The sequence below is a fragment of the Phlebotomus papatasi genome, chromosome 1 (assembly GCF_024763615.1).
Source record: "Phlebotomus papatasi isolate M1 chromosome 1, Ppap_2.1, whole genome shotgun sequence".
In the NCBI taxonomy this organism is placed as follows: domain Eukaryota; kingdom Metazoa; phylum Arthropoda; class Insecta; order Diptera; family Psychodidae; genus Phlebotomus; species Phlebotomus papatasi.
In genome coordinates, this window is record NC_077222.1 from 40,954,455 (window position 1) to 40,980,144 (window position 25,690).

The window sequence follows — 25,690 nt, forward strand, 5'->3', positions numbered from 1 at the left end:
TAAAAAGAATTTGAATAATGAAATGAAAAGGTGTTTTATTTTGGGAATTTGTCTGCTGCAGCTGTTTCAGGGAATTCAAAAGCTCGAGAAATTCGAGATCTCGCGAGATTTAAGAGAAGAGTTAACGGTGGGATTTTCAAATCAGAGTAGTGGGGAAAATGTGGAGAATTTGTTCGCGGCCAACTTCACGTTGATCATGTGCAAAAATGCAGCTGTCATGTTAGTGTCAAAATGTGCTGTGCGATGATTTCACATTTGCTGAAATTTCCGTGATTTTAGGGCGTTCGTGTTGTGAATAATGGTGGAAAATTGTAGGGTGTAGTGCCGTGAGTTTGACTCGAGTGAAATTATCAATGTCGGATACCAGTGGGACGGACAGTTCGGAAGAATTCTTTGATGCAGAAGACAGCACGCCAAATCGCATCACAGGAAGGTAATGAAAAAAGCCCTACATGGAGGCAATTCTCTTTTTACACTCCCGGACTTGTCTCTCTCTGTGTCACTGGTACATGCAATTAGGGACACCAGTCAATGCACTGAACAGTTGGGTGATGGTTGGACAACAACCCCAGATTTAGATAACATTTCATCGTCGGACTGATTGAATATCAGTGACGGTTCGGTTTTTTTTTCTCCAATCGCCCTTATCAATTGACTCCGCGAGACCAAGGCACACTCTCTGATCGGTTCCCGAGTTTAGTTAGTGTTGTCTTATGGTATCCGGGAGGAGTGTTCTGTGTGCCAGAAAGTTATTCAATCGATGTTTTTCCGCAGGAAAAAATCCCCCAAGACTCATGTGAGCAGCAAAGAATTTGTGTTTCCGGAACCATCACGTCCTGCTCCCAGCAGGAAAACCCCACCAGACACCACTGCTGGCTCACGTGTCTCATCCGCCACAAATTCTTCCTCCTCGTCCACCACAGTTCAGCTGACACAGTTTCAACAACCAGCTTCCCTCCAGGAAGTCCTCAGCACCAGCTCCTCAACGCGGGATGATGATTTCGTCAAGTCCAAACCCCAAGGAGTAAGTCCAACCTGAATTTTCTCAACCCCCAAAATCATTTCTCTCTCTCTCTGTAATATCTTGGTCAATTCCGCATTTACCAAATTTGTCTGTCTCGCCCAAAATCCACCGAAAAAAAAGTTATTTCGTAAAAAAAAGAGAATTCTGTGTGTGTGCGTGTCTTTCTCAACTCTCTGTGTGCCATTTAATTTGATTCACTGATTTAAATTAATTCCTCGATTGAATCCCACCAAATGTATTTGTCTTTTTGATCTCTCACTTCAACCCGATTGATTGGCAATCAAGAAAGGCAGAATAGGTCTCTAGTGGGTGCGATTCTCTAGCATTTCACCTCGGCAATTTTGAGGCTGAAACCTTAGAGATAATCCTAATAAAAAAAAGAACGAATTCCAGCATTTTCATGCATATCCAACTATAACCAAGGTGCCTAAAAGAAATTTCGCAAAAACCTCATTAGAATAGAAATTAATGCAACGACAATAGAGAACAATATCTGTGACTGACAAAAAAAAAGAGAATCGCAAATTTAAAATAAAATACCACCGCATTCGCATAGTGATGTATTTCGAGGCAGTGTCAATCTGCCCCCAGTGTGAGTCATTGTGTGACCATATAAAATACACAAAGAGAAGAATTGTGCAGAAAAATAGAGCAAAAATTTTCTGGACGCGGCGGCGGTGGTTAATAGTCGTCTATATATCGCTGTTCTTGCGAAATTTCCAATTGAAATTTCTGTTGTTTTGCTCGTGATTCTCTCACTCTCACCCAACAATCGACAGTGGAGTACGGTTTGGGATTAGTGCTTGGTGCTGATGCATGATCGTTTATCAAAATAATTTACTCATTTTTCCCTTGAATTTGCTGGTGTTTCGGTGACTGAATGTTTTTGTTTGATTACGAAAGCGAAGCAAATTCTTTTTCGACACACATACATTTGCAAAGGAAAATATTAGGTACGGTCTTTTATCCCTTTGAATGGCAGAAAATATGACATAATTAGTAATTTGCCTCTATTTTTTTTTAATCTCAAATAAATTTAGCAATATTTGTTGAAGAAAAACGATCGGACGGTATGCCATGTGTACAACAGCTTTTATTTTGTAAACATATGTTTTCGAAACTGCTTATAGGAGTGAGTGAGATGAATAGATTTAGATTTCATTCACTCTCACTGAAATGTCAAAAATACATTTACAAAAAAGGGGTGCATTGGACATAAATCTAGTTATCCCGCTCACTCTAAACATGCTTTTGACATTTCAGTAACAGTGAGTGCGGTCTAATGTAGTCATCTCGCTCACTCTCATTGATAGTTTCGAAAACATAGAATATATATGTTTATGTTTCCAACACAAAAAAATATTGTGCTTTGGTCATTATGCCCAGCGCACAATAACTTTTGTTTGTAAACATGTTTTCAAAATTTTCTATAAGTGTGAGCGAGATGACTAGATCTAGATCTCACTCACTCTCATTGAAATGTCAAAAACATATTTACAAACAAAAGCTGTTGTGCGCTGAGCATTATGCCTAATGGCCGACGCACAATAACTTTTGTTTGTAAACATGATTTCAAAATTTCCAATGGGAGAGAGCGAGATGACTTGATATACATTTCATTCACTCTCATAGAAAATTTTGAAAACATGTTTACAAACAAAAGTTATTGTGCGCTTGGCTTAACGCACAATAATATTTGTTTCACAATCATTTTTCCGAACTGCCTATGACAATGAGCAAGATGACGAGTTTCCGATCAGCCTAACTGAAATGTCAAAAATATGTTTTCGTCAAATAATGTTATGTCACTAAGTATATTTGCATTTTTAACTGAAAATTATGTTTGTAAATCACACTGAATACAATTTATTATCTCAAAATTTAGAAAAAAAACAGCATGTTTTTTCTCTTTTTTTTCAACATAAAGAGAATTTAATTCTTTCAAGAAGTACAATATTCAAACTACAATGGGACCGCGATAGAGTCAACAGCTATTTTTTTTTTACTCTACGGACTTCGATATTGTCAACTTGAACCCAAATTGACTCTGATAGAGTCCAAACTCCAATAGAATGAACGAATTCAATAGTGTCAACACGCTAGGAAATGCAGGAAATAATTAGTTGACTCTATCGAGATCCGACTGTATATTTCCTGAAATTTTAATTCAGCCTCTGGGACTTGATTTTGAAAAAAGAAATATAGTTTCGATAGACAAGATTTCTCGGAATTTGTTCATTTGAAATCCAAAAACCAAATATTTGTTTTGGATTTCAAATGAACCAATTTCGAGAAATCTTGTCCAGCGTAAAGTATGTTTTTCTCTAAAAAAAATCCAAAAATCAGGCCTCAATGGCAGAATTTTTAAAATTTTTAAATGAAAATTTTAGAAAATATATAGTTTGAAATGTATATACTTTTATATGTCTAACGGCGTTATCACACTTGCACATTAAAATTTTAATGTGATTCACATTATTTGTCGCTTGTGAGCGTCCAAATATGTTATTTGTGCCTTTGAGTCACTTAATATTTGGGGTTTTTCTGTTTATTGATAAAGAAGTGGACTTGGCCTGCAAAAATAAGTTTAAATTTACCTAAACCATAAATATTTTTCATATTAAAAAATTAAAGAGAAAATCGCATTAATTTTTCGCATTAATGCTATAAATCAATTTATATCAAATTTTGCGGGCCAAGTCTAACTTTTTATCAACAAATAGATCAAATTTTGAATATAAAATGATTCAAACACACAAATTACACATTTGGACTCTCACCAGCGACAATTAATGTGAATCATATTAAAATTTTAATGTGCAGGTGTGATAACACAGTAAGAGCTTGGATTAATTAAATTTTTTTTTATTATGCTGGAAAAATTAAAGAAAATATTATATTTTTTTAGTCTTTGACCTACATAACCCCTTAATGCTAAAATATTTCTTATGATTTGAAGGAGATTCTAACCCAGTCACTTCAACCTTAGAACGAGCGTTCTAGCTCTTAACCCATTAACATTTTTTGTTTTTTTCTTTTTTTTTAAATTTGTCCTTATAATCCAATCCTAAACAGCAATTTTCTAAAAAAAATCGTGCCTGATTAGGAATTAGAGGAGTTAAGCCAAATGGCTAAGTCTTTGGTCTGAAGCCCGTATTAGGGACAGTAAGAAATAAATCAGTTCATCAGAATCGGAGATATATAGGAACCCAAGTATCAAAAAACGGCAAAAACGGTTTTGACTAGAATCCAGGCGCAAAATCCAAATGAAATCAAAATGATAAGTATTTTCGTAAATCATTTGACCCTAGTAATAGAAAAAACAGCATGAGAACCCAGGGACAAAAAAAGTTCAGAATTGTTGCACAGTGAAATGATTTTTTTTTAAAGAAAATTTCCCCTATCATTGTAGTTGAAAACGCCAATTTCTTTTCTTGAAAAGGCAATTTTTGATGAAAATTACTTCCAATGTGTAGAGAGGCCGTAACGAAATTATTAAAAAAAGGCTAAACATTTTAATATTTTTCATTCTTCTTCGAATCCGTTCAACCCTAGACATTCAAGTACCCATCTTTTCGAAATATGTGGTGAAACTTTTAAAAATGTCGGTATATTTTACATGAATATGTCATTCGGTTTGTTATGGGGGGAAGTGAGATACTTTGAATTGGGGCACCTATTAATGTAGGACTCGTAATTTAGCTTCAGAATTATAATGCCAAATATTATCAGGATAAGGTCCAGTTCCATTTTAAAATAGAAGAAAAGAGAAGTGCCCCAATTCAAAGGTAACCCACTTCTCCCTATTTGTCCCAGGCTCCCTTAATGTTTTTGGACTAAAACCCGATTGGAGAAATCTCTAAACTTTGTGATGTATATAAAACCACGGATATTTTCCAGGAAATATTAGATGGAAAGTTGACGTGTTTATACCAAAAAGTTAAACATCTGTTTACTTGTTATCCTTATTATGATTCTTTATTTATATATGTAAAAAGTGAAAATTAGCTGAGTTACAAAGCATTAATTAAGTACCACATAAAGTTGATAAATGTATCGCTTAATTAAATTAGCTCAGTATAAAATAAATGGTTAATTAGATAATTTTACACAAAATATACTAACTTGCCCAATTTTCAATTAAAGTGAGTCAAAATTACTAATTTCTAAATTTTTTTTTGTAATGTATTTATTTCAAGTTTAATATTTTCATATAAGGCGCTTTTCTTGAGACATACTCTAATAATTATTGTTATACAATTTCGAAAAAAAAAAAAAAAAATGTAATGCATCCAGTAAAGTAGGTTTCCTTTCACTAATTTGCCTCTAATAGTATTCAATGTTGTATAAATTCATATGGAGAATGTGATAAGACTGTATAAGAATCTATTTGTTCCATAAATATTTGATTTTGAGAATGAAAGTGTATATCAAAATGTGTGTTGATAAACAATCCCTTCGATTTTTCTTTTTTTTTTGGGGGGTGAATAAACCCCAAAAGTGTCTGTCTTTCTTGTCTGGATTGAGTTAATTTTTCCAATACAGAAAGCACACACAGTTTTTATTACACTACTGGAATTTTCAGAGGCACATGAACGATAAATTAAAATTTACCTGACATTCTCCGAGCCGGACCATTAATGAAGAATTTGCTTTCACTGACCGTATGCGGGAATTATTTTTGGTATTGGTCATGGCAATAGTATTTTCAAGAGCTCTGTGAAATGTGAATTGAATTTATGCTGCAAATTGTAGATAATCCAATGAAATATTAGTGGAAATGGCATCGTTAGTCATCGGTAGTGCTTTATCAGGAGGCAAAAAGAATAGAAAGAGAGATAGGAGAAAGAGCAGAGAAATAATCTGAAAGAACGAACGTAAAGGCTATAAATTTCGCAATTTTATTTTTAGATAAGTGAATTCTTCTCAAGGTTCTTTTGCTGGGCTATTAATGAAAATTTTTCTTTGATTGATAAATTTGTTATTGTTGGGAGAGAGAATCAAAAAGACAATTTCCTGCATGTTTTTTTTTAATCTTTATTTTTACTATTGAAGTTTTGGTCTCTTGTTTTTTTTTTTATTTAATTCCAATTTGAGAAAAGACAATTTGCAAAGGAATTTAGGGAAATGAGAGGTAAATGGTGAGAGAGAATATTTGTTGTATATGTTTATTTGATGAGATTTTATAAAAATAATAATTTATCTTATTAATTTGCTATGTTCTTTGTTTTTTTTTTCTTGTAAAACATATTCTCAATTAATGAAATTACCATAATTTTGTATTAGTTTGGTAGACAACGCTTCCGTGAGTTGCGCCAGTGCATGCAATACGACGAAGATGAAAATCCTGGCAACACTCTGACGCCAGATTCACAGGTACAGGATTTGAAGTTATTTTTCTTTTTTTTCAGCTATCTAATCCGCATGGTGTTTTCTCTTAATTAAACTATTTATCATGTTGTTTTTAGAGTTTCTTAACCAGTTTTTCTCTTCGTTCTTTTTTGTGATTTTGTTGTGTGTGTATATACATGTTTTCTGGGTGATTTTGCATGAGATTTTTCCTCGTTTGTTTTGATATTACCTAGAGATGAAATGAAAAGCAAAAGAGACACACAATCACTTTGAAAACATTTTGTATGCAATTTTTATGGAGCAGACTTGCATTTAGAGTGCATTATGCACGTAAAAAAAAATAGAAGAAGAAGAAAGATATAGTAAGAAAAGAAATGCATTTGAAGTGAAAAATGAGTAGAAAGTTTTTTCTTCTTTTCCCTATTGATAGTCATGAGAAGAGAATTTCTTCTGATGATCATCTCTCCCCATTTTATTTATTTTTTATTTTTTTTGTTCCATCCAACTGAGCGCCGAGATGCTCGACAAATAAAAAATTAACATTGATTTATTAACATGTTTTGCCTTTCTGCCATCTCTTTCTCGGGGCGGGGGTACCATTTGGAAATGATCCACCATACAGAATAGTTCAGTTGAAGGTGTCTTCCCAACACCGAGACCATCTCATCCATTTCGGATCATCGAGCATGACACAGTGAGTGTTCAGAGTATGACTTCATTGGGACGTGTTGGACGCATCTTGGCCGGAAGCATTGATCCATCAGGTGAATATATTCCCCCTCAACAAAAAAAAGTCCAATTTCTCTTTCACCAAATAGTCCAAGATCTTGCTGTGAATATCATCAGTTTGCAATGCGATCCACCAGAGTGAAGATGATCAGTGAAAGTGTTATATTTATGGATCATCATAAAAACATGATACAAGTTATCTTTTAGAGGATAGTGTGTGGAGTTTTTTTTTCTCAAAGAGAGACACTATACTCAAAATAAAATCCCAATCTGACGATGATCACACAAAAATTGCCTGACTCATTGAGAATTTCTGATGAAAAGTGAGACACTTGTCCAAATTTGGGTAATTTTTCCTGATGCTGTGATTTCATGCTGAGAAATAAATCAATATTTGACAAAGTGATATTTATACGCTTGTGACACTTCCTTTTCGATATATCAACACGAACACTTATTTGCATAATTTATTCAAAATTGGAATAAAAGTTGTATAAGAAAAGGCCAATGGTGTGTATATTTTGGTGGAAGTATTGCACAAAGAAAATCATAGAATATATTTAGATGACCGTTTCTTTGTTAGGCGTATTTTTTTTTATAATAATAAAATGCGATTGGGGAGTGATTTGAGCAGAAGCTCTTTTATAGAAATAAGCTATGATTTTTTTTAATGCGGGTAATTTCAATTTGAATGATTCCAGGCATTCCAGGGTTCAAAGTGTTCAAAATCTTTTTAAAAAATATTTATGAAGTTTGATTGTTCATTTTGAAGGCTAGAGACCAAATGATTAGGGATAGCGATGCTATTTTTTTGAGGGAACCCCATAAGTCAGTTTTGAGATTGACATTATAAATTGTGTGTGATAAATTGATATAATTTTCAAAAAAAAAAAACTTAACATTATTAAAACAAATATATTATTTATCTGAATCATCTAAATAGGCCATTAAAATAAAAATGAAACAGTGCACATATTGAAGCTATTGAAGGTATTATTTTACGAAAGATGTGAATAAAATTGTTGATAAAATTAATTTTAGTAAAAAGGGCTGAATGGACCCATTCAGATTAATGAGTTCTTATCGGAACCTGTCGTATTTTGTTGTGTTACCACGGTGTGCATTGAAATTCTACATTAAAATTTTGTGACGAATGGCTTATTGAAAGTTCTAGAACTGTCTAAAAAAAAACTTTTCAATCAGTCACGATAAATATTAATTATTTATTCTTATTAGCTTAATTTAAATAGTATGTTTTTCTATTGTGAAAAGTCCGGTAAAATGTAAATATTAAACGGTCACTCGTGTCAACAACTCTGCTAATTGAATGCAAGAAAAAGGACAGATAATCCTAACCGGCTTATGTAGGTGAGATTCTTAATGTGAGCTAACTCGGAATGCACGCAAATTCGATTTAGAGCTGAAGTTGGGGTACGCCATTCAGTTATCTTGAATCAAATTCGTGAAATTATACAAATTTTGTATTTAAACCAAAATATCAAAGATTTGGATGGAGTGACAGAAAAGTGATATATGGGTGAAATATAGACCAGAATGTTCTCTATAATTTTGCCGTAGAACATGATCTCTTCAATTACTCAGAAGCCGAGATAATCGAGGTTATTTGTTTCTGAATTCGTTTTTTCGACCAGATCGCCCCAAGTGTTCATTTGGTGAACTTCAACTATATGAAAGAATTGTTGTATTTTGTGAGACTTTCCATTTAAAGTAAGTGATTTCAAAGCGTTATTATGGGAAAAGTCAATTTTTTCACACTTAAACGGCAAAATAGGAGTGATAGCGTAGTCTGAGCCAAAAATGATGTATGGACAAAATGTAGACACAAATGTCATCTACAATTATGTCGAAGTAATCATCAAAATCGGTTTAGCGACAGTCAAGATAATTGAGGTTATGTAATATTGAAATTGGTTTTTCGACTGTAGCGCCCCTGGTATTGGTCCCGCGAAGTTCATATAATCTAGAAAGTTGTAGCATTTGGTGAGATCTTTCGTTTAAACCCTCACTCATCAAAATCGGTCAAATAGAACCGGAGATATGATTTTTTGAATTTCGTGAACTTTGACCCCTCATATCTCCGGTTCTATTATAACCACAGCGCACTTATGCCACTTTTTGGAAACGTCCTAGACAAGCCCCCTCGTAAACAAGAATAAAATGGAACATTTTTTGATATCGCTGTCTCCCAAACAAACCGATTTCGGACGTACTTGGGAGAAATAAAATAAGCCAATCACAGCGCGAGTTCTCTGTCCACATTCACCTAATTTGACCCTGGAGTTATAATTCTCTCAGAGAGACCCCCGACTCGAATGAGTTATAATAAAACTTACTGTTTTCCGAAATAACACCTCAACCATATTTTCACTAATGCTAAAACTAATTAGTAACTATCACCTAATACACTGTTTATGGAAAATAATTTGTCCGAACACATTGAAAATCGACTGAGAATTGGAGCTCTCTCTTTCGAGAAAATTCTTTTCGAGAGAGAGCCCTATAAATAATGTCACTTGACATGTCGGAAAAACATCCTCGGACAAATCCTTCGTCTTACCAGACTAATGCTATATTTTCGTGGGAATTAAATATTTAATACTAATATGAAAATGGCACTATTTTGGGCAACTTACAATTTGGAGCACTGAGTTTATGTTTGAACACTACAGGTAAATTAACCATCTAACAGTATTTTCTTGAATATGCGAAAAAAGTTGTAAGTAAATGTTTTTTAAGATAATTATGATCCAATAAAGTCGAAAAAACCATCAATTCTTCATTATCTCTTTTTAGTTTAGGCGCATGGTGGGAAAATATAAATTTTTTTTGAAACTCTTTTTGCTTCTATTATTCACATTTTTGCCTTTTTCAATTTTTTTAAATAAAAAATACTAAATAGAAAGACATCTTTCATTAAAAAATAAATTTATTTTAGTCAGATAACTTTAAATCGATATTTTTTTTTATATCCACTTTTGGAGAGAGAACGGAGAGAGATATCGACAAGCAATTTGAGGCAAAGGCTAAACGTTAATGGGCGGCTAAAAGTAGGTTATGTCAGATCCATCCCCACCTCCTCCTTCCGCCATTTTGGAATTCACCTAAAATTTGTTTTCTTCATTACATACTCAGCCCCTATAGCATCGATCGGGCTCACATTCTAGTATGTTATAGCTGGGCCTAAGAGCTTTCGATCGATACCAAACTTAAGCCCCCCGGACCCCCCTGACCTGAGTTAAGGTGTCTACACATTGGAGCTGATTTCATCAAGAATTATTTCAAGAATTTTTTAAAGAAAAAATCATATTTTTGAAGGAATTCTTGAAGAAAAGTGCCTCCACACTGGGTTTTTTATTTTCCATCAAAAATTTTTTGACAGATTGCCATCATTTCCAAGTCTCTTGCTCTTCTGACTGTTTTTCATGAAAATTTGTTGTTTCACTGCTGGAAAAAGTGAGAAAAACGTCTGGTGAAGTTCCTTGGGATAGTATTTAGTGAATTTGTGAAGAAAATCTTCTAAATATGAAAGGGAATAGTGTTTTTCTGGAGATGTCGTTCCTGGTGGAATCCAACCCAGCCTTTGAAGGAACATTTCCTGTGATTTTCCTCCAGAAATTGCCGGAAGTTAATCCATCTGTGAGCTGAGCTGTGAACGAGAGCTGTCCGGAGCTAACTACTAGAAGCCATCACTTGAACCCCCAGAAGAACATCAGAATGATCTTTATAATATAAAAGATCATTCTGATGTTCTTCTGAGGGTTCAAGTGATGGCTTCTAGTAGCTCGGGACAGCTCTCGTTTGCATTGAGATCTCCTCGGTGGCTCTGGTTAGCTCTTGTTTTAATTGGTAACCAAGGCATATAGATATTCCAAAGTGCCCGTAAATTTTCTCTTTTCCATCCATCTTGCAATCCATGGAGTACGAGGCCACTGTACTGTGGAACACCTCAAGAATATACAGATGGATTAACTTCCGGCAATTTCTGGAGGAAAATCACAGGAAATGTTCCTTCAAAGGCTGGGTTGGATTCCACCAGGAACGACATCTCCAGAAAAACACTATTCCCTTGCATATTTAGAAGATTTTCTTCACAAATTCACTAAATACTATCCCAAGAAACTTCACCAAACGTTTTTCTCACTTTTTCCAGCAGAAAATAACAAATTTTCGTGAAAAACAATCTTGAATCGTGATAGTTTCCGTCAAGAATTCTGTCAAGAATTCTGTCAAGAATGACTTTGATGAATTTTATTCCAATGTGTAGCGGGTAATTTCTTTCAAAAATTCTTGATGGAAATTACCTTCAATTGGATATGATTTTTGAAGAAATTTGTCTACACATTAGACAAATTTTCTTCAAAAATCCATCTTTTTGTCAAAAATTCTCACCAATGTGTAGGCAATTTTCTTGAAGAACACTTCTTGAAGCTCATTTTTGATAGAAATTTCTTATAATGTGTAGACACCTTTAGAGGGGGGGTCCAAAATTCAATTTTCAAATGGTCATATCTACGCTTCTAATTATCGGAATTCGAAAAATTTTGTTGTTTTGGAAAGCTCTTGTGGAGTACCATAAAGTTTATGACACCCCAATTCCATCTGATTTAATCGAAGGTCCGATTAATCAAAAAATCGATTTTCGATTAATCAATCTCGAACATTTCGAAAACTGGACGATGGTTTTTCTTTAAATTTTAGTATGTTGTAGTTCAGGTCGAGGCCTTTCCAACGGTGGGTCGCACTCCTCCCTCGATGTTCCCTGACCCGAGCTATAATCAAAAATGTCTTGATCGGACTGCATTTTCTGTATTTATGAAGGGATTTCGATTTAATTTTAACATATATTGTATCTGAGAGTTAGATCTTTCTAATAATGGTTCCCATCCGTCTCTGCCTCAACCCACTGTACCCCAACCCCAAATCTTAAAATCGCGTTTTCCTAACGACCCCCTTCACAATTTTTTTTTAAAATTCTAACACTTAGAAAAATTTCGCGTTCTAGTACTAGTTTTTCCAGTTAATTTTTTTTAATAACTTTTTGTGCTCCTTATTATGAAGTAATATACTGTTCTCGCCTTGAGGTTGAGCATTAAAATGAGTGAAATAGTCACAAAAATTAGAATTGTTATAATTTTTTCAGAATAATTAATATGTGTCGTTTTCTTCTTTAATAATCCATTTTTATCTCGCCTTACTTCTTCATATTGCTATTTATTTTATTCAACAATATTATATCATTTAGTTCTTTTTAGTTTTTAGACACTTTTCACAAAATAATTTGGTATTTCAATAGATTTTATAACGTGTTGGGTGCGAATAAGACATGTCTTTAAAATTCAGTGGACATGTCCTATGAAAATCCTAACTGCAGAACTGTTGTTATGGGGGAGTCAAATTAAGAAAATTGAGAGATTCGCGAGAGAATTTTTTCACTCTCTTTGATTTTTTAATTTATTTTAAGAAATAACACCTCAACCAAATTAACACAATAGATCTAAAATTGCATTAACTTTGACCTGAGTTAATTTTCCAGTAATAATTTTGAGCGAATCACATATTTCCCGTGAAGGTCTCTCCCCCACCCACTTTCTCTCTTTCGACTCTCTTGAAATGTTATTTCGGGCATTATTTACAGATTGGTTTTTTCGTTTTTACACGATTATCTTTCTTTTCTCATCATATCTTTTCAATGAAATATGATCTTTACCCTATTTAAACAAAAGTTGCCCGAGTACATTTGATTTTAAGTTGCATTAGAGTCCGAAAATCAAGATTCTTTCTTCCATCGAAAATTGCTATTGTTTGTCTCACTCCCTCATTTGCTATTCTTTTCCAAACAAGTGAGTGAGAGGTATATAGAAAATTGAGGTTCCATTTCTAAAGCATTGGAAGTATAGGAAACCGACCCCCCCTGGTCCTAGACTAGACTACAATACTCTAAAACTTGATTAACTTGAACAATGACGCGTTTTTGAGAAAAGCGAGTTTGAATTTTGACGCTATCGCAGCGCCACCTGTGGGGAGTTTTTGAACTTCCATCTGAAAGTGCTCATCGAGACAAAACCAAAAACCCAAAATTTAGCTCAAAATGTTAATTAGAACCTTAGATAGAGGCCGGTCAATGTTCGAACTTTGACCCCTTATAGCTCGGGTCAGGGGTTATGGATCGACTTAAGTATTTTTTTGTTTGATAGGTATAATCAGCGGCTATAACTTACTAAAATATCAGCCCGATGCACAAAAGAATTTTTGAGTTATTTAAGTTAGAAAATTGAAAAATCTTCTTTTTAGAAATAGCGCCACTAGTGGTGGTTTTATGAACTTGCGATGTTAGAAGGGGAAGTGGCATTTCCCGAGAGCTTTCCAAAACACCTTCGCTTTTTAAATTCTGACAATTACAACTGGAGCTATTGCCATTTTAAGAATTTTTTTTTGGACTCTTACTGTGTTATCACACTTGCACATTAAAATTTTAATATGATTCACATTAATTGTCGCTGGTGAGAGTCCAAATGTGTAATATGTGTGTTTGAATCATTTTGTATTCAAAATTTGATCTATTTGTTGATAAAAAGGTAGACTTGACCCGCAAAATTTAATTTAAATTGATTTATAGCATTAATGCCAAAAATTAATTTGATTTTCCCTTTAATTTTTTAATGTGAAAAATATTTATGCTTTAGGTAAATTTAAACTTATTTTTGCAGGCAAAGTCCACTTCTTTATCAATAAATAGAAAACCCCCAAATATTAAGTGACTCAAAGACACAAATAACATATTTGGACGCTCACAAGCGACAATTAATGTGAATCACATTAAAATTTTAATGTTCAAGTGTGATAACGCCGTTATAGCTCGGGTCAGGGAGGTCGGGGGACCTTAAGTTTAGTATTAATCGAAAGCTCTAAAAGGCCCAGCTATAACATACCAAATTTTGAGCCCGGTCGATGCCACAGGGGCGGAGCCATTGAGAAAACAAAATGACCAGTGATAAGCCCAGATAAGCTTATGGTAGCTGAGATTCTTTACAGGTGACCTCGAAATGCGTGCAACTCGGGGTGCTTGCAACTCGGAATGCGTGAAAATTCGATTGTGAGTTGAATTTTGGGGGTAAAGAATCGCGTCGAGCCAATTTTATCCATTTCGACCGCCAAGAACAGTTTACTCGACGCTATTCTTTAACCCCACAAATTCAACTCACAATCGAATTTTCACGCATTCCGAGTTGCAAGCACCCCGAGTTGCACGCATTTCGAGGTCACCTGTAAAGAATCTCAGCTACCATAAGCTTATCTGGGCTTATTTTTACAACGCAATTCAAATTATACTTAAAATTTAACTGTCTTTGTGTTAATACGTCCTAAAATGAATAAATATTTAAAAGCAAAATGAATTCATTGACTATTCGAAGATTACATACATAATTTTAATTAATTTATTTCCATGGCCGAAATTACACTCAAAGTGGCCGAAATTAGAAGCTGGCCGAAATTAGAAGCTGGCCGAAATTTGGGACACTTCCCCTACTAAGAATAAAAACATTTCGTAAAATCACTCCTTATTCTCCAACTTTTACCCAAACATACAATTTTTTTTGGCCAGAGGGTATAGAATTTGGGGGTTAATTAAATAAAATATTCGACTATCATGTACAATTTATCAATGATCATTTTACAAATATAAAATAATATCCGTTTCTATCAAAATTTCACGTTTGAGTTGATTTTTTTCGTACTCCAATAGAGTCCACGAATCCAATACACTGACAGAAATCCGAAAAAGTTAAAATAACATTCCGGAAATGTTAATTTTACCCTGCAGTATTGATCCGAAATCGGAGTAAATATTATGCTTTTTAGGTGTATTAGGATTTAAAGTTACTCTTTTTCATGTTAATTTTACCCTTAAAAATGTGTAAAATTAACATTAAAAAATGTTGATATATTTTTACACCTAAAATGTTTTAAAGGAGTAAAAAAAGTTAATCGCACCCCTGTTTTTTAATCAGTGTAGAGTCAATAGGCCTGGAAATAATTAGTTAATTAGGTCCTACTGTAATTTATTGAAAATTTTAAGCAATATGTGAGAGAATAAATAGATCACATAGATTTTTGCAATATCATTCTGTTAAATAAATTTTCTTTAAACTGAGCTCTAATTGAAACTCTATAAACCACTTGGAAAATTGATATAAGCTTACAAATCTTTTTTAGAAGACCATTTTTTTAATTCACATATTCGAGATAAGACTTTTTCAGAGGAAAAGGTATTTTCCTGCTTAAAAACTAATTTCTCTGGTGGAAAAATCATTGCGATATTATTTCACAAGACTCCTCGTACAGAGCCTCAACTGATACGTAATCTCTGCTAATCCCCTAGTCTAGTACTATTGGCAACGACACTGGTTTGACTCTCTAAATGTGTGTGCTTTTGTAGGTATTAGTGTTGGACGAGATTCGAATCAACTGTCCTCGGGGGGATCATCGAAGGTGTCACCCCAGAGTGTTGGGGGTGGAGGGAGTGGTGGAAGTGGAGGTGGAGGAAGTGGAATGGGAAGTTGTCAGGTGTTGGTGGATCAGCAGGAGAGTGGTGGTGGTGCCCCTTTTGCCATGGCTTCCAGTTCAAAGAGTGATCTAGGTGATAAGGACAAAGTGGTGGGTGACAGTAATTCTCTCTGTGAGGGTGTTTCTGGGGCTGCTGCAGGGCGGAGAGAGGAGGAAAATTGCAATAGTGGAGGTGGGATAAGTCTTCAGGAACCCGATGTAATTGCCAGCACAAAGTTAGCTCACTCAAAGACAACGGACAGTCTTACGTCGTCGGGTCCTGTTGCACCGCCCAGGCGGAAAAAGAAGGGTCGTAAATTGTCTTCAAGTAGCTCTGAGCAATTTAATCTCAATGAGGGTCTCAAGTTACCCCCAAATGATACTCAGAATGTTGAGGTATTGACTCAGGAGGAGGTACGGGAAGGCGGAGGAGGAGGTTCTGGGATGGATGGTGAGAGGAATTTGGTGCAGGAAACACCAACAAGTGCAAAGAGACCACCTCATTTGGGTTCAATGGGACGTATCAGTCAATCCTTGGGTAGTTCATCACCGTCAGTGTACTCAAAACCTAGTCCGTCTAATAGTGCAAAGAGCAATTCAGCCCCAGGGCGTGTAAGTTCAATTGATCCGAGTCAGGGACTCAATCTCTACAAGGTGATTAGGGGGCAGTATGTGGTGAAGCCGCAGGATGAGGAGGCCAATAAGGCCGAAGGACCATCAAAGGAGGAAATTGAGAGGATTGAACGGATACGTGGTGAAATTTTGAATAGTACTCCAAGGGAGAGGGGTGTTAATCTTTCGGGAACGGGAACCAATAGCTTAGGAAGTGCCACAAGATATACATCACGCATGAGTACGGGGTATGTGAAGGAGCGCAGAAAGTCAGCTGGAGATGAAGAAATTATCAGGCAGATGAATGTTTATGTGCGCACAAGAACAGACTCTGGCAAAGTTCTTACTGATTTGGAGATTTTACAGCAAGTTCCAGTGAAGAATTTGGATACTGGTGAGAAATTTCCTCTGTCAGCTGTTGAGGAAAAAATCCCAGCTACGGATTTAAATCCACTCTCACTCCATATCCTTCGACTTACGAGCCATCTCGAGCGAGAATCTGATGATGAGAGTGTCGTCGGACGTCCACCGGGTTCGGAACCACCGCCAATTGACGAGGAAGAGGGTGATGTTGAGGACAGGGGAAGATTGAGGCGAAACACGGCACGTTTGAAGAGATTCTTTGGGTCAACTGTTCGGAAAACTGTGGATAAGGCAAAGTCAATAGCATCGGAAGTGTCCCATGCGAGGCACAAGGAAGATGTGGCAGATGTCGTTGATGTGGTCAATCCCGAACAGAATATCAAGATAAAGGCCTCGAGTACGAATAAGGGACCTTATGAATTTGCCAAGTTGCAGCATGTGCAGGATTTATCAGGTGAACATACAGGAGCTGTTTGGTGTATGAAATTCAGCTCGTGTGGACGACTCCTGGCCACAGCTGGGCAGGACAAGGTGCTAAGGATTTGGGTGCTTAAGGACGCCTATCCATTCTTTCAGGTAAATAAATTGCACACTATATTCAATATTTACCTTGGAACTTTTTCTTTTGTGTGTACCTTTCATTTGAATCTCGTGAATAATGGAGAGTTTTCGTGCCGGAAGGAAATTAATTGAATGCCCTTTGTGTATACACTTGATGAAAGATAACGCGTTATCGATTTTGTTTTAGGCAGGCATAAAGGGACTGTCACTATTAGTGCAGAGCAGTAGTGGGAGAAAGGCAAAGTTTATGTTGTGTAAGAAATTGCATTTATATGGAGAGACACCCTTGTTATTTTTTTATGCGTGGGTGTTTCTTTTATTAGCACAAATCTTTGGTCATATTACATTTGACTCTGTTTTGCTTTCTTCTATACTTTTAAGTGTAAGGATAATAGGCCATTTTGTTTTTTATTGCAGAGGAAATTCATGTGAAAACTATTTATTTTTATTAGTAGAACGGTCTTTTGTTTCGCCTATTACACTAAAGATTGAACCCTGATTTTGGCTATATATAGGGAAGAATGAGGCAATCTCACAGATGTGCAATTTGAAAAAAAAATTTCTACACAGAAAAAAATTACAAAATTGTTCGTAAATGTTTGTAAATTCCTACTGGCGACTTATGAAATACTCGTAAATCGTATAACCGACAAACAAGTTCGTAAAAGTTTGTACTTTTTTCACAAACATTGGTCGTAAAATGATCACCTGACGATTTTTTTGTTATACTTTTACAAATATTTGTTCGTAAAATGTTCGTAAACACACAAAAAATATTCGCAAAAATTTGTTATTTAGGGTAGACGGGGGTATTATCGATCAGTTAAGGAAATGATCAACTTTAACAGACAAAAAACCATTTATATATTCGTATTTTTGAAGTGAAAACTTGTTATAGTCAATCTTGCAGATGTCCTCTACAAGATCGACGACTCACATTCTTGATATATTTATTTTAGAGTGGTTTTGAAACAAGAAAAACTTTTCGAAGTGCATTTGCATCTAATATCGGTCAGCTGATGGTATTATCGATCAGTCGATGCTTGTAATATCGATCAAGGAAAAAATGGGTTTTACGTGTACCATCAGGGAATGTGAATACAATAGACTCTCTCAAATTCGGGCATTTGGGACTTAAATGTCATCCGAAATAGAGAGAAATTCGGGCATCAAACTATTTGAAATGCAACGTTTTCTTGTTCATTTGCGCACTCATTAGGGCGTTTCAACTAGGAAAAATTTTTTTTGGCATTATTCTGAGGGTGCTCTACATGATGAGACAAGAAAGTCTTCTTCTACGACCATATGATCAGACGCTGTTTAGAGGTGGCTGAACGACCCTCTCTGTAGAACAAATTTCTGATTTTACCGGATTTTACACTACAGAGAGGGTCGTTCAACCACCTCTAAACAGCGTCTGATCATATGGTCGTAGAAGAAAAAATTTCTTCTAAAAACCTAAAAAGTTAAAACAACTCTATGGCAGAGTTGAATTAACTCTACAAATATCGATATAATTGTTACTCTTTTTCGATGTAAAATTTCATCTCGACTGAAGTATATGCTTAAGTGTTTTCGTTTTAAGCATATCCTTCAGTCAAGAAGATTTTCGTGTGACAAAGTTCCTATGGAATATTAACTAGAAATATGCCTAACAGTGTTTCATGAAGACATGTGCCTGCATCAAACGTGATATTTCACTCGGAATATAGGGAACTTGAGATCAAGAAAATGTTAATAATGAAAATAATAAAATAAAAAAAAACATAAAATTGCAAGATCTATCCATTTTGTGATTTGAACGATTTGAAAGAGTTATTTTAACTCCAAAAAAGATTATTTTTAACTCATGGAACGAGCTATTGTAACTCTTAAAATGAGTTATTTTCAGTCTTAAAAAGAGTTATTTACACTCATTTGTCATGTAAATTTTAAGAAAAAAAAGTTAAAACAATTCTTCCGAATATTACACCTACTCTATAAAATCTACTCTAAAATATAGTTAATCGAAAATCACAACGAAAAAGAGTCAATTCAACATCGATTCGTGTAAGTTTTACTCGATTATTTTTCTGAGTGTAATATTTCGGCCACCTTGATTCTCAGAGATCCTTACCCATCCGGAATTCTTTCAAAGTCTTTTTCACTTCATTTAGTTCGTAGAAGCGACAGTTTTTGTTTTTTCTTCCATTGTATTAATTTCTAGAATATACAAAAACTAAAAATTCATGGAAATTTGAGGAACTAAATACGTGACCGAAATTGCAAGCTGGTCGAAATTTGGTACAGTTATCCTATAGAAAATAATAATGATAACATTTTTGGAATTTTCGATTTCAAGTTCCGAAAATTGCAGTTTTAGATTTCAGAGCTCCTAACTATGGTTGCTAAAAGTTGATTATTTATAAAGAGAACCTTTTGATTTAATCCTACATAGTAATAAAAAGAGATGCAGAATTATGAACATTTGAGATTTGAATATTAAAATAAAAAAAAATAAAAAATTTTGAACGGATCTGACAACATAATGTTGAGATCTTTAAACGATATTTCATATGACTTATGCCTAAGATCTTAATAGATATACGCGTTTACCAGGTGATGAGGTCCCTAGGATGGAGATATTTAGCCAAGAAAATTAGTTATTGTCAGATATCAACTGGCAAACCAAATTCCGAAATCCAAAATCGTCAACCGGTCAAAATTTCAAATGAGTCGAAATCCCGAAGAACCACTGTCATGAAAGAACCAAAATTCCGAATGGGTCGAATTTTCGAAGGCCCAAATTCCTGAAAGAGTCAAAATCCTAAATATGCGAAATTCCGAAAGGGTTAAAATTCCGAAGAGTCGAAGAGTTTGACCATTCGGGATTTTGACCTTTATGGGATTCTGTGTCTTCGGGATTTTCGCGTGGAGGATTTTGATTTCGGGATTTTGTTCTGCCAAAAATTTAAGGCTGTGTCAAAATGAAACATAAAAAGATATCCAATTGAAAAAGATATATTTAATTTTGAATGATCGAAAATCCTATTTTATTAAGCATCCTTGATTTTTTTTTTAAATTTCAATCAATGAAAAAAGGAAAAGGGAAAGGAAATATATGGGCTATATTTTCCTCAAAAGATATCAAAATAGAAAAAAAAAATAAATAAAAAATTGAAAATTAGTTTATTTGTGGCTTATATGTCTCGACTGACTTTTCTTCGCACAAAAATACACCGTGTTTATGTATTCAAATGCGTGCGTATAATTTGAAGACGAATAAGTCAAAATCTTCATTTTTTAAGTTTTAGAATCGGCTTTCTTAAAAAAAAGAAAGATTGAAGATCTAAATCAAGAGCATTCCTTCATTTTCACCAGGATATGAGGACAAAGTACAATGCAGAGCAAAAATCATCTCCGACTCCGTCACAGGAATCCCTCGTTTCGCACAATTCTGCCGAGGAAGCCCTTGCGATGGCAGCAGCAGCTGAAAAATCTCCCGGACCCTTTATGCCACGCTCCTTTTGCACTTATACTGGCCATACGTCCGATCTGTTGGATGTATCATGGTCCAAGAATTACTTCATCCTATCCAGTTCCATGGACAAGACCGTGAGGTTGTGGCATATTTCACGAAGGGAGTGCCTCTGTTGCTTTCAGCACATTGACTTCGTTACGGCAATTGCATTTCATCCGCGCGACGATCGTTACTTCCTGAGTGGGAGTCTGGATGGGAAGCTGAGGCTGTGGAATATTCCGGATAAGAAGGTGGCTCTGTGGAATGAGCTCGATGGTCAGACGAAGCTGATCACAGCGGCAAATTTCTGTCAGAACGGAAAATTTGCCGTTGTGGGATCATACGATGGACGTTGCATCTTCTACACGACGGATCAGATGAAGTATCATACACAAATCCATGTGAGATCGACGAGAGGAAGGAATGCCATCGGCAGGAAGATCAGTGGAATTGAGCCAATGCCGGGAGAGGATAAGATTCTCGTTACGAGCAATGATAGTCGAGTACGCTTGTACGATTTGCGGGATCTCAATCTCAGCTGCAAGTACAAGGGTTACCTCAATGTGTCATCCCAGATCAAGGCATCCTTCAGTCACGATGGAAAGTACATTGTGGCTGGATCTGAGAATCAATGTATCTACATTTGGAAGACGAATCATGACTATTCCAAGCTCAGTTCAGTGAGAAGAGATAGGAGTGACTTCTGGGAGGGAATTAAGGCACACAATGCCACAGTAACTTGTGCCATTTTTGCGCCACATCCGGAGGCGATCATTAAACCAGAGCCAGATGACGAGATTTCCCAAGAAAATGTAAGTTCATTTAGTGAATTGTATTTTTCGAATTTTTCAGTGCTTAGAATTATGTTTTTGTCATCATTTGATTTTTGAGTTTTTTTTTATTTAAGAAATGTTTTTGGGAAAGAGATTGAAGCGCAATTAATATAATATTTGTGATTCCATGAAGTCAGATTTTTCTAAGAAATTGGTTAGAATTAGGGTAAGTGTGCCAAATTCCGGCCAGCTTGCAATTTCGGCCACCTTTTTTGTTCCTCGGATTTTCATGAATTTTTAGTTTTTACATACTCTAGAGATTATACAATGCAAAAGAATAACAAAAAAATGTAACTTCGACAAACGAGATGACGTGAAAAAGGCATTGGAAGAATTCCTGAAGGGCAAGGAACTATGAGAATGAAGGTGGCCGAAATAGGGCACCGAAGCTATGTCTACATTTTTATTCATTTTAAAATGTATTAAGAATGATTTGAAAGTAAATAAAGACGATAAACTTTCTAAAGGTTCTAAGCAACATTCCTTAAGTAGAAGGAATGAATAAAATCAATTTCTATTAAAGATATTACATTTCAAACTTGAGACTTTGGCGCTTGCATGCAACTATGCCGCAATTTGGCACACTTAGCCTAGTTGATCTTTCAAGAATACCTAAATTTACAGCAAAAAAACATATAGGGGAAAGTGGCCTGCCTTTGAATGCGGCGCAGCCTTTGAATGGTTCAATTTTTCTCTTATTTCCCAAAGCTAAAATTCCATTTAGTTTCAATTAGAATTTAATTAAAAAAAAAATAAGCCATATTCATTTCAGTCATTCAATAAGTTTATTTGATGTAATTGTAAAAATGAGAAGTGGAAATAATACGCTTCAAAGTTTTCGATTTTCGGTCTAGTACTTACAAATCTACTCAACGCTCTTTTGCTTTCGTTTCTGTATCTTCGAAAATACTTTGAAGTGGCTTTTGGAGTTTTTATACATAGTATTGTTGCGGATTTGACCGGAGACCACGACGGCAGGGAGGAAAAAGTTAGGCCAGGAGATATACTCAAAAACAATCTTTATTTACTTCACACTTAACCCGAAATAATTCACGGGAATCTCGTGCAGCCAAAAAGCGCACAGAGGAGGTAATTTGCGCTCTAGAGTGGAGTGATAATTGCGCAAGAAGTTTAGCTGCAGCAATGTTCTCGCTTACTCGTACGCGGATGATAAACCCAAGCTCAAACTTAACCATGAAAGCACAAGTACTCGACTTATTTCATTGCGAGTATAAGTTGCTCACATGAATTATAGGGGTAACTGCAAAATTCAATAATGCACGGCACTCAGCCCCTAAAGAGCGCCGTGCAGGCGCAGCATCCCCTAGTCAGGGCATGTCTCAAAGCAGGTTCGCAACAGTATATTCATAGATAGTTTATCGATCAATTAAAATTAAAGAATTAGAAAAAAAAGGTTTTTTGACCTTTGTAAATAGAGAAATCTCCTTAAATTCATTTCTAGATTAGAATATTCCCAAGAAGATTTCTTGCTAGCAAATTGGGGAAGCCATATGGATAAATAGTTCATCTGAAGATTGTTTAACCCGTTTAACCCTTTATACTGTCTATATACTAGAAGCAATTTTCGTAAAAAAAATGCCCTTTTTAAAAAATTCTGACGTTTCTGCCTACAAGGATAGGGGAAATTTTTTTTAAAAAGGCATTTTTAAATAAATTTATACTAGTGTGTAGATGCCATTAAGGACGAGAAAGTCAAAAATCGAGGGTCAGAAAAAATAATTTTTTCTAACTTTTTAGAGCAAAATACAGCTTTAGAAGGCCGTAGGAAAAATTTCATTTTTGTGTCATGCCAATCGTCCTTAAAGGGTTAAAGAAGGCCATGAACGTCACGTATGTTACAGTTTGGCCACGCCTCTTTTAAATATCGTCGGTTGCTGAGTGTTGTCGTATATTTGCCCGTCAAATAATTTCGTCAGATATCTTTAAGATTTCAGCAGAAAATATCTACACCTCTGCCGAAAATCTGCCGAGAAATCTGTAGATATTCCTACGAATTTTATTTGGGCTTGGAACAAAATTCGTCAGAATTTTTTGCAAATTTTCTGACGAATCTTGGTGCATACTTTGACGAATTTCTGTAGATATTTGGCGATTTTCTGTAGATTTTTATCTACATTCCAGACTTTCCAGACAGCTGTGTCAGAAAAGATGGAATATTTTTCATTGAATTTTGTTTGCAAAATTCAATAAAGTTATTATTGGTGATATCACAGTGTTTATATAAAATAAAGAATTCTGTGACACCATGTTATAAGTAGAGAATAGTGAAGTGAAAACTTTAAGCAGAGTGTCGACCTAAATTTCGTTTTTTTGTATCATTTCATTGGCGATTTTTAAGAAATTAGTATTTTTGCTCGCAGCTTTTTAGTTATCTAAAAAAATGTTTAATCGGTAAAGCTTGTTAAGCAGAGCATACCATTTTCTTTGTAACTTCTACAGTTTCTTGATAAATCAACAATATTTTTGTTGAGACAATGGAGACTATGCAGATTTCCTATGCAGAAATTCTGCTGGGAATCTGCAGATTTTCGGAAGAATTTCTGCCGAAAATCTACAGATTTTCTCTGAATGCACTAGAATGTACTCCACTCACAATTTTACGAAAAATTATTTTTATTTCTAACGTACGTGAATTATGTTGCAAATTCTTTTGCTGGACAAGTATCCCTATAGCAGAGGCGTGCAAGAACCGTTGAAACCGAATAAACGTCAAGTGAATCATGTACGTCAATGGTCAAAACGTTACTATAACAACTTATTTTGACGTTAATTCGGTTTCAACGGTTTTTGCACACCTGCCCTATAGTATCTATGATTTCATATAGGTCTTGTCCTCTGAGGTGTAATACCTATTTAAAAAATCACAGTGTTTGGTGGTACCCCTGTTTGATGGTGCCCCAGTTTCCCCTATGTTTAAATGGAACTGATCTATACCATAATGTAATTTTCTCAATTTGTGTGTCAGTTAAATTATATCACGATAAGGTTAATTCACTTGTATTTAGAAATAGGTGAAAAATCCCAATTTCAAAGCTGCCCCACTTTCCCCTACAAATGATAAATGCTTAAACAGTATTGTTCGATTTAAATTATCATACTGTTTTTTTTTATATTTATGATTTTTCCTTATACTTTTCAATTTAAATAAATTCTTACGTTTTTTTTTAATTGCGTGCATGACAAACGTAATTGTCTGATAAGAACCGGAGATAGAAGAAACCGAAGAAACCAATAAAAATGAATGGGTTAAAGATGAGTCATTTTTAATATTTATTTTTAAGGTTTTCATGTCATAACAATTGTAGTTCTATATTCTTTTTTTTTAAAGCGTTTTAATGTTTCTGTTTTTGATGGTTTTCCAGGCCCAGCCGACTGTTCCTGATCCTCTGGTGGAGCAGCATAAGAAGGGTTGTGGCTATGTGCTTGTCAGTGCAGATTTCAATGGCGCTATCAAAGTCTTCATCAACAAGACAAAACCCAAGCACAGCAGTTTGCCATACACAGCAATTCTCGATTAAATGACACAATTCCCATGTGAATCAGAATAATCTCTCCCCTTTATTAGAAGAAAACAAAAAAAAACTTTATGTGATGCGCCATTCTTCGTAGCAGCAGAGTCTTTTGCCCTCCCAAAAAAAAACAATGTAATTGGGATTAAAATTGTAGGTAGTGTTTTAACAATTCGCAGCATTGAATTGCGCCTTTTTGCGACATAAAAAAAAGATATTTGTTAAATTTAGAAGAAGATGAGAGAGATGATAGTCTCGCGAGAGAGATCAAAATTCAAAACACATTTTTGTCACCTAGAATGGAATTTGATTTTTTTGCTCCATTCCTACCCCAAGTTTTGTTTTTTTTTTGTACACATATTTATTAGCACAGCACGATAACACGTGAGATTTGTAATTTGTTACCATTAACTTTGTGCTCCCCAAGTGTATTTAATTCTTTTTTCCCAGAAGGATATATATTTTTCTTCTCTCTCGCCAGGTGAGCGATTGAGATGCAAAGTGGATTTTAGGATGTATTTGAGGAAATGTATTTGTTGTGTAATTAATATTATTTGTAAGGAAAGTGCGGATGAATAAAAAAAATGAGAATAAATGTTGATTTTTCCGTTGAAGGGTTGGG

The 25,690-nt window shown here is 35.0% G+C and overlaps 2 protein-coding genes across 3 annotated transcripts in view; both read left to right on the forward strand.

Moving 5' to 3' along the window:
* Positions 1 to 25,690, forward strand: part of LOC129799738 (uncharacterized) — a 155,229-nt gene that overhangs the window by 13,606 nt on the left and 115,933 nt on the right. The gene's annotated exons all lie outside the window — the stretch shown is intronic.
* LOC129799739 (WD repeat-containing protein 44-like) lies at positions 197 to 25,663 on the forward strand. 2 transcript variants are annotated; one of them, XM_055843916.1, is made up of 7 exons: positions 197 to 433; positions 775 to 1,024; positions 6,311 to 6,400; positions 6,999 to 7,140; positions 15,564 to 17,221; positions 20,567 to 21,517; positions 24,922 to 25,663. In XM_055843916.1, the coding sequence occupies exons 1-7, from the start codon at positions 354 to 356 to the stop codon at positions 25,075 to 25,077; spliced, it is 3,327 nt and encodes a 1,108-aa protein (XP_055699891.1). In that variant the 5' UTR covers positions 197 to 353; the 3' UTR covers positions 25,078 to 25,663. The 2 variants fall into 2 exon arrangements, with proteins under 2 accessions (XP_055699891.1, XP_055699892.1); XM_055843917.1 differs by lacking the exon at positions 6,311 to 6,400 and having other exon boundaries at positions 208 to 433.